Source organism: Nicotiana tabacum, chromosome 8 (assembly GCF_000715075.1).
Source record: "Nicotiana tabacum cultivar K326 chromosome 8, ASM71507v2, whole genome shotgun sequence".
Taxonomy (NCBI): domain Eukaryota; kingdom Viridiplantae; phylum Streptophyta; class Magnoliopsida; order Solanales; family Solanaceae; genus Nicotiana; species Nicotiana tabacum.
This window is the reverse complement of record NC_134087.1, coordinates 879,750-890,407: the sequence shown is the minus strand read 5'-3', so window position 1 is coordinate 890,407 and position 10,658 is coordinate 879,750. Positions and strand designations below refer to the sequence as shown.

The 10,658-nt window shown below is 33.9% G+C and overlaps 1 protein-coding gene across 1 annotated transcript; it reads right to left on the bottom strand.

Annotated features, from left to right (window-relative positions):
* Positions 1-8,165: 8,165 nt before the first annotated feature.
* Positions 8,166-10,321, bottom strand: LOC107760879 (uncharacterized). The gene is made up of 2 exons (XM_016578987.2): positions 9,083-10,321; positions 8,166-8,627 (listed from the first exon to the last, which is right to left on the bottom strand). Exons 1-2 carry the CDS (start codon positions 10,226-10,228, stop codon positions 8,301-8,303), a joined length of 1,473 nt encoding a protein of 490 aa, XP_016434473.1. The 5' UTR covers positions 10,229-10,321; the 3' UTR covers positions 8,166-8,300.
* Positions 10,322-10,658: the final 337 nt, after the last annotated feature.

The following is a 10,658-nucleotide window of genomic DNA, read 5'->3' as shown; positions in this document are numbered from 1 at the left end:
AACCAAAAATCTGAGTCTTTGGTCAAAGCTAAAAAGAATTTCGGGTTACTGATAATCAGGAGACAAAATAAAATACTTTTGAGAATGATGGTAAAAAAGCAAATAGTTGTGTATTTCAATGAATTCTCAATAGTATTTCGTGTCCTTACAAATGATGATACTTCTTCCTTTTATAGATAATTCTAGGTAAAGGAATGAAGCCTCAGCTTTAATGATATAATTATGAGTAATAAATGACATTAAATAAGCCGTTATACAATCATTCCTATTAAATACCAATTTTGTAACGTATCAAGTATTTAATAATGAATTTGGACTCCTTTCTGTCATCAGATCTTTGTCTTCAATGCCTTCTAATCCGTTGGCTGTAAATAATTTAAATTGGTACGAGACTCGTATCTATACGTCGTCTCGTGCCTATTTAAATTCTTCTTCCCGTGGCTGTCTCCATCCGTGCCTCTTAGTCAATTGTTGCGCTTTGACCATTTAACTAATCCACGTGTCATGCCACATCATCTTTAATATAAACTCAGTTTTTTCCCAATACAGCGGGGCAGGGCAGGGCAGAGCAAAATCAGGATAGGGCAAAGTCTTAATGGGGCAGGGTAGGACGGGTCAAAACACATTTTCAGAAAATTGTAAATGGGACAGGGCAGGGATAGGGCAGGATTTTAGCTGCAAACACACTTGTGTCCAGACTGCCTAAGAAATTTACTTAACTGCCTTCCATAAGTTAGCAAAGTTAGCTACTAAAGCTGCCCATACATAAAACATACTCACTGTGTCCAACCAAAAATCCAATGCTTAAGCAACTGTCTCAAATCCTGTTTGCATCCAATGTTCTCGTCTTTTGTCAAAAAGCATCAACTCTTTGTTGGCGCTGTTGAGATTCAATATAGACCATAATATCGTCTGCTACGTACTTCACATCTCATCTTCTTAGTCGTTAGCTTCTTTTACTGTCTTAACAAATGCGTTTGATTCATCTGTCAGATTGTATTATAGTTTCACTTATATATGTTTAGACTACTACCTACCACATGAATTGATGAATTGCTAGAGGAAATGGCTATTCTTCATGAAACCTTACTACGACTTTGGATGTAGAATTGAAACAAGTAAAGGGTGTATTAGCCCCTGCTTTTCAAAACAATTAAAAACAGAACTAACAAGAGTCAGCAAAATGTATGCATAGAGTAAAATCATTTTTTTGTATTATAGATAATGCCAAATGGAAAAATGATTACTACTTACTACAAAGTTGACAACCTCCAGAATTTCACACACAGACTACAAAAGCCAACAGTGTTTATTACTCATAAAAGTAGAGAGACAGACATTACCATTACTCAACCAATATGCACAAACAACTCTTATTGACATGTAAATTCTAAATATTTCAATAGAAAGTTGAAAAGGTAAAAGAAATTAAAACTTAAAAGCATAGTACAAAATAAAAAATAAAGAGAAAAAAATGAAAAAAGAGTGTAAACGGGGCAGGGCTTAATAGGGCGGGGCGGGGCAGGGCAAAATTCTGACAAAAAGCTAAACTGGGCACGGCAGGATGGGTCAAAAATTTTAGCGGGTCAAGGTTTGCCCTGCCTCATGCTAAAACTAAAAAATGAATGTTATGACTAGTAATTACCTGTTCATGATAATGGAACAAACTTATATTCCAACGAGGGCAGAAAGCATCTAAGAACTTCCTTAAAGCTCCAGGCTTCTCGGGAAATATGAATTGATAGAAAATCTCATTACTATGAATATAAGGAATAACGAGAGATTGGTTTCTATAAAATTGTAGTACATGTAAGTACAAAAAGAATATCAATACCTGAAAAACAAAGAGATAATTGGAATATAAAAAAGTGTTCAATTTCACAATAGTACTGCAAGATTAGAGCTTACTTGAGAAGAAGAAGAATGAAAACCTAGATTGTAGAGAGGAACACAAGCCCTGATGCTTTACAGAGTTCAATTGTAATTGATCTATGATAAAATAGAAAGAAAAGTGGGTTGGGATAATTATGGGTGGGGCAAAAAAAAGAGGGAAAAGTGACGTGAGTGGGCTGATTGTGAGTTGGGCAAAAAGATAGGAAATGAGCGTTATTATTTATTTATTTATTATTACCGACCGGATTTATGACTTTTAAGGACCTAATATTATCTCTTTGTTAATATTAAACTAAAAATTAACTTTAACGACCGAAAAAAAAACTGGCCACTATGAATGAATATTACGTCAATAGAGTAAATTGTTCTTTAACCTCGTTAAAAGTCAAAATTCTTGTAGTGTAAAAAACTAATGAAAATAATATTTCAAATTACAAATTCACAACAATACTGATAGTGTTATAAAATAAAGACTATAAAGTAAAGACAAGTATAGAGAGAAACTGATATATTATTCGAATTTAAACTGATGTCCATAATGAACTGAAATCTCCTCTATTTATAGAAGAAAGGAAACTGTTGTGTAACCTGCTACTGAAAGCTGCTGTGTAAGCTGCTATTATACCAGATATGGATAATTTTCTACTAAGAGTAATGTTTATTCATAACGGAGTACTGAAAGGATAAGCTCATTGTACCTAGTATGGATAATCTTCTATCGGGGGTAATATTTATCCATAACTGAGTATCGAAAGGATAAGCTTATTATACCCAGTATGGATAATCTTCTACCGAGGGTAATATTTATCTATAATCGGGTACCGAAGTGATAAGCTTTTTCAGGAGGCTTTATTTCCAATAGAGTACTAAATAGATAAACATATTTACGGCGGAGTTCCATATGGATAAGCTTCTTCAGGAAGCTTATTTACAACGAAGTACTAAATGAACATCCATAATATAATATATTCATAACACTCCCCCTTGGATGTTCATTAAAAGATAATGTGCCTCATTAAAACCTTACTAGAGAAAAAACCCTGTGGAAAAAAATTCAGTGAAGGAAAAAGAGTACACATATTTAGTAATACGCATTGCTGGTTGCCTCATTAAAAACCTTATAAGGAAAACTCTGTGGGAAAAATCTTAGTAAGGAAAAAAGAGTACAGCGCGCATTTTACTCCCCTGAAGAAAACCTTATTTCAAATATTTGAGTCTCTGCATTCCAATCTTGTATACCATATTCTCAAAAGTTGAAGTTGGTAAAGACAATCTGATGGATTGTCACTTGAACCAATTTGATGCACATCAATGTCACAGTTTTTTTTGAAGATCATGTGTGTAGAATGATTCTGGTGAAATATTCTTCATTCTATCTCCTTTTATAAATCCTCCCTTTAATTGGGCTATGCATGCAACATTGTCTCCGTATAATATTGTGGGTCTTTTATCACATTCCAACCCACATGTTTCTCGAATAAATCACCGATCTCAATCAAATGCACTCCCTGCTTGCCGGTTCGAGATCGAACTTTATGGGAATCGGATAAATAACCTACATCTCCATAATGATCTGCACCACCTTTGTTAGCATTAGCAAGATAAATAAGTGCACCAACTGTACTGAGATAGAGTATTTCAGGACCAAGAAGTTCTTCATTCTTTTCTGGAGGTCGGAACAGATCCTTATTAGCTTCAAGTGATTGAATATCCATTGATGTACTTAATGGGTACACTTTGTCCATGTAAAAGCATTTTAAGACCCTTTGGAGATTTTTTGGAGTTTCAATAAGATTTATGTCATCAACATAAATAATAAGTATAACAAATTCTGATAATATTTTCTTTATAAAAAATATATATACAAATAATATCATTTATCTAACCTTCTATCAGCAAATTTTCATCGAGGTGATTATACCATATACGCCAGATTGCTTTAAACCATACAAAGATCTTTTTAATTTGATCGAGTACGCTTTTCAAGACTTTGAATTATATGATTCAGGCATTTTAAATCCTTCAAGGATCTTCATATAGACTTAATCAAAGGAGTCATATAGGCTATGCCTTGCATTTAAATGGCATGACACATGGAATACAAGTCTGATCCTCACAATCTTTTACAATATTGTGCACTATATTGTACCAAATATATCGCCGACGATTATTTTGTATCGGTTCCTAAGCAGCATAACTTGTTAAGATCTCATAACTTTCTTTATTTTTAGGTACCTGAACTTCTTCTGGAGTTTCATGAAATGTTATGTCGTGGGCTCTTCTAGAGCTCATTTCCTCCTCATTATGATCATTTTGATCATTTTCTCCTATCATTTTACAAGGATTGTTGCCTTTCGAACCGATCGATTTACTACGCTTCATGCGTGTAGTAACTTTATCGTTCAGGGATTTTAATTTTAATAGGAACATTTGCAGCTGAAATATGATATTTAATTTTGGATCAGCAAATGCTTATGGCATTTGACTTGAATTATCTTTTAAGTGAGGTTCATATTAATGATAATTTGATTCATATAGCATATTTTTCAGCTGTTTATTCCATCCCCTAAATGTTAGAAAAACTAACATATATCCTGAAATCTTCTTTGGGAAACCTATCTTTGTGCATTGTGGTAAAGAAATTAATCGTATACCACACAAAGTTATTAGATAGTAAAAATATTTGGTTTCTGATCCTAAACCAATTATGAGGGGATGACTTATCATATATTGTTGGTCTGAAGCATACAAGTGCTGTTATATGCAATTTAGAAAATCTTAGAACAACACATGAAGCTTTGTTCTCATAAGCAATGGTTTAGCCATTAATAGAAGGTATTCAATGCTAAACCAGCTTGGATATAAACAAGTATTATCAAGATGAACTGTCTTGATTTCATAATCTGAAAATTATGCTCTTAATCGAGAAAAGCAATTCCAAATGTCAAACTGCAGGTTGACAATAATTACACATGTAACCATCTCATATATGTATCTATAAGTGATTCACATGATAGGTGAACGTGCCCATATTCACCTTTTATATATTTCAGAATAGGGGTCTTAGTCCCAACTTTAGCTGGTATAATCAATTCATTATGAGAACAAGCAACACATGAGAATTTCTGAAGAATCTTCTAGTTCTTCACTATATGCTTATCTGAATTCTCAAATAGCTCATTTAAAAATGACAAATGAAAACTTCAAGTTTATCATGACATGTGTTATCTCTTAGTAAACTTCTGGTTTACTATGATATAAACTTTTGCTTTAGTAAACTTCTGGTTTACTGTGATACATGATATAGTACAAATTAAAGAATAAGACGGGTAACTTCTCACAACATATTATTTTACCTCTTATGATTGTGGAAACATGAAAATTATCAATCTTCCAATCATTTGTAGTCTCAATATGATAGTCATTTTTATTAGTAAACTTTAGGTTTACTACAACATATGTTTTGACGACAATCATATAATATGAATGACATATTTGTATATAAGCTCTTCGAGAGCCTTCATTTATTATCCACAATCTAATATTTATCGGACACTACCGGTATCATGTGTCTTCTAGACAAACAGTTAGCTCTTCAGGAGCTTTTGATAAATTTTGTACTACCAAATATTGCTCAGACACTTCTGGTGTCATGAGAGATAATTATAAACAAATAAATAATAGAAAGACAATACTAAATTTATAAATGTAAAAGATTAAGAATTTCAGTATTTCTACCACCAACTTTGTGACAAATATCTTCCTCAGGGAGAAACACCATTAACATCTGGATATTTATATCAAATCCGCAACCACATAGTCATTACATCCTTCGGGGAAAGATACATAAGTTGTTATTTCCTTCGTGGAACTCGATAACTAACCATAACATATTAATGTGGTTGTAGTAGAAAGCATTCTACAAGAATGCTTTTGCCTTAGAATGATACTTAATAAAATTATCCAAGATGTTTTACGCACAACAGGTACGTACGGTAATGATCTTTATGCCACAAAAATAATATTTGTATCCTCTGTTATTCTAGCTTTGCAGGAGCTGAGTTGTGACATTTCTTCATTCACTCCAGGAAACAAAAATGTGCTTCAAAATAACTTTGAATAGTTTATTATTTTATTTAAGCACAGAAAAACACAATTTCATAATATTTTCCTACTTTAGGAGAAAATTTCAATTGTTTTACTACTTCGGCAACAAATTTAAAATACAAAATATTGAGTATATATATTCTCTCAATCATATAATCTCTTCTGGAGGTGAATTGTAATATATTTACATCAAGAGCGTGTTCATATTTTATTAATATTATCACATTTACTTCAGGGAATGGATTAATATTTATAAAAAATTCTCATCCTTCAGGGGAGGGAACTTAATTATCTGAACGTGCATCAATCACATCAAATTGTGATGCTTCAACCAGAGGCGAATCTAGAAATTTTAGAGCATGGGTGCACTACTAAAAAAAGTATTAAGTGAGAATTGATCCTTTTTTTGGGGTAAATTATTAACCAAGTGTGTCATTCAATCTTTATAGAGCATGGGTGCCAATACATAATATTAGACTAATTCTAGAAAATACATACATAAAAAATCTAGTTTGACGGACGGACCCTGGGTTCACATGCCACTTAATTAAAGCTGCAGATTTGCCCCTGGCTTCAATCTCTTTTTAAATATTTACTACTTCAGGAGCAAATCGAGGCATGCATATAATATAGAGAATATTTCTCTAGCCTGTTTTCAATTACAACCATAGAAAGCCTAAATTATCACGTCTGGTGGTCATATGCATATACCACTTCTGGTGGTTAGCAAAATTTAATTACACTAAAATATACAAAATATAACCACTTCTGGTGGTTGTATATTTCTTGCAAACTCTACTGGAGTTTAAGTGGATCTAACAATGTTATCCACTTTGTAACTCTTTATTAAGATAATACGAATAAAAACAAATACCAAAATAGATATTATATACATAGCATATAACTAAGCAAGCGATTATAAAGGTATTAAACTAAATATAAACAAAATGCTCAAATTACTTTACATAAATTTGGCCACCCTCTGCCTTTTGATGCTCGGAATAAATAAAATCTAACCACGTCGGAAGAACGTCGAACACTTTTTCATAAAAATATTTTTTCAGGTCCAAACACTCCAAATCTTTTCTCCAATAAAACTCACAAACTTTATAACAGAACCTTTTTCATAAGCATCAAGAATCTCATGAATAAGTTGACGGTTAGGTGATAAATCTCATTTCACCCAATAACTCATGTAACAGCTAAAATAGTCGCAGTTAAAAGAAGCTGGATGGTCAGCACCGCCGCCAACACCACCTCTCACGGCGGCAACTTTTGCACCATCACCGAAAGATGTTTCAATATCTGAGTTGGGTGTTTTTAATTTGTGGGTGTTTCGCCGATTGGTGGAAAAGTCGCGCCGGAAAAATTGCCGAAGCCGGGAGAACAAGAAATGAGATAAGCTAAGACTTCTTTATCTTCTTGAGATAAAGCAGCAGTAAGAGTTGACATAGCAGATGGTAAAAAAAGAAAGATGGCCAGAAACCAAAGGAGGCGTTGGATGAATTGTGCCTTTTCTATAAAGTTTCTTCATTGAACTGTGTCTTTTTGTGTGATACGTGATTAATAAGTGTTGCAAAATTGGGTTCTGCCTGGTATTTACATATGATTTCAGACTAATATTTTAAAGTATTTGCTCGAGATTGTAGAATCTCGAGCGGATAATGTGTTATAAAATAAAGACTGTAAAATAAAAATAAGTATAGAGAAACTGATATATTTTTCGAATTCAAACTAATGTTCATACTGAACTGAAACTCCTCTACTTATAAGAAGAAAGGAAGCTACTGTGTAAGCTACTTGCATACTGTGTAAACTACATAATCTTCTACTAAGAGTAATATTTATTACTAACGAAATACTGAAAGGATAAATTCATTATACCCGATATGAATAATTTTCTACCGGAATAATATTTATCCATAACCGAATATCGAAAGGATAAGCTTATTATACTCGGTATAAATAATCTTCTACCGAAAATAATTCAACAGACTTATTTCCAATAAAGTACTAAATAGATAAACATATTTACGGACTAAACTTCTTCAGGAAACTTATTTACAACGAAATACTAAATAAACATTCATAATATAATATGTTCATAACAGACGGTTCGAATTCAGATTCTACATTAATGAAGTACAAGAATAACTCATAAAAAAGGACGGAAAAAAAAATCATATCACAAGAACTATCCTTTTAATACATGCAATTAAAAAATCAGAAATTCACCATATTAAAAAGGACACTAGTAGTTTGGCTAGTTGCTGAGAGCTTCTGTCCGAGGTTTGCTGTGTTTAATAACTGCTGGCACGCACTAATTGGCTTAGGTAAACAAGGTGATAACTAAGAGCCACTAGTGTGAGTGCATTGAAAAAAGATGAGACGAAATTCAGCTTCTTTAGTTTCTGACTCAATCTCTCAACTTGAGGTTTCATTTTTACTGCTTCCTCAGACAACTCTCGGTGTGTTTCTGCCGGTCCTTCACTACTGGTTGCTTGTTTGCCTGTTTTTATTCCTGTTGGATCCATCAGAGCGTCCACACCTGACGTGCTTGGTTCTACGCTAAATATATCCTCTCCTTTTCCTTCCTCTTTTTCCAGCTTTATTCTCTCCCTCATCACCTGCAAAATTGTAATACCGCATCACAAAAGAACCTAAACCTATCTAGGAGGTGTAAGGGGTAAAAGCTTTGTCAGACCATGGTATTTGTGGAGTTATATGAAAAATTTAAAGTTAAATTATTTTAATTATAGAAATGTGTCATTCTTTTCCGACTAAAAAGAAAAGTGTGTCATTTAAATTGAAACGAAGGAGTAGTACAATAATTGGGTTTAACCCTTGGGGGCCATTTCGGTTCAAGAGATCAAGTGGATTATCAAAGTATAAATTTTTAAATTTAAATTAACTTTTTCCTGTTGCGGGCCATAACAAGTGACCTTTTGATTTTTAGCGTTGGAGTATCTTTCATACTTTAGGTGCATAGAACTTACTATTCTTTGTATGGATTGAGGAAGCTAATTAGGCTAGGTGAGTTCAATTCACATAGGCAGAAAAAACAGAGAAAATAACCGCATACCTTAGAGGCTCGAGGCTCCAAGACGAACAAGTTGATCAAAGTCATGCATATTGTTGCAAAAAAAAGGAAACCCTGGATTGTTTCAGCCCTGTTCGCATAATAATATCGATGCCTCTGGCTCATGAAATGGCCGAAAAACGCTGTGGCGACGCCATAAGCCATAGTCTTGAAGTAAAGAGGGTAAATCTTGCTCTGTACCATTGCAAATTGCTGCTTTGGCATTGCTCCTGCCAAAATATTACTCGAGATAAATGTCACCCAAATACACACCCCATAAGATAATGCAAAGCCAAGGAAATGAATCATTCCCATTAAAGATCTAAAATTCTTGGTTGAGAAGATGTATGCCGACGCATCAAGAAAGAACCTCCGAATTACTTGATAATCACTTTTGCCTTCCACTTTAAGCCTCTTTGCATCTTCTTTCACTGCATCTTTTGCTGCTTTCGCTTTTTCTTCTATGTAATAAAGATCTTCTGAAGCATTTCTCTTCACATCACCCTTTAGTGTCTCTGTTATATCGGCCACGTCTTTAGCTTTTCCTCTCACTTTCTCAGCAGTCTCTTTAGCACCTTCTTTTACTTCTTCCACTATCTCCTTAACAGAATCTTTGGCTTTTTCTTTCACTTCACTTGCCTTTTCTGAAGCCTCATGCGCTTTTCCAACAACTGTATCTTTCACTTTCTCGTAAGCATTTTCAACAGTCTCTTTAGCATCTTCTTCAATTTCATGCATCTTTCCAGAAAGAGTGTCTTTGGTCCCACCAAGTGCACTTGCTATCCTATGTTTGCACTTTCCAAAAGCATCACAAACAAGTTCTCTAGCAGTTGGTTTATCAATCCCACCATTTTCTTTTCCTCCTCCTTCTACAAAGGATGCAGCTTCTTTGATTTTGTCTTTAACTGTCCCTGCTGTATCTGATATTCTATCTTTGAGACCTGAAACAACCCCTACTGTTGCTTTTTGGTCCGTTTCTTGTGGGGAAATCGAGACCTTGGTATTTCCATCGTTTGGCTCATATTCAACAACTACAACTCTATGACCTTCTTTGACTATAACTTCTTCTTTCTTTTCTAGGATTGGGGAAAAGACCCCTGCTGTTAGAAGTGTGGTTAATACAAGAAAAATAGCGAAAATATTCATCATTTTCGTTCCCTATGCTAATGGATGAGAGTAAAGATATATATAGTGCGGTGGAAATTAAGAGGGAATTGCGGGGTTGAGGAGGACAGAGTTTTGAGGAAGTTGAATTTGAATGCCCACGTTAGGGGATGTTGCTGGATAAAAGATGAATACGTGTTATGTTGCATGGGAGTTTTTGGAATACTACGTGTCACTTTCTGATCTTTAGTGAGAAAAAGTAAAAAGTGCGATAACTGTAATATTCCACTCCACTTCGGTAATGTACCCGATCGACATCCTCCTGCACCAGGATTCTGTCTTCACCTTTTCTTTTCTTTTCTTTTTTCTTTAGGTTTAATCTCGATAAAAGAAACAAATAAATTCCTTATAAAATAAATAACAAAACAACTGAAGCAGAGAAAACAATATACTATTTCACTTTAAGTTAATGTGT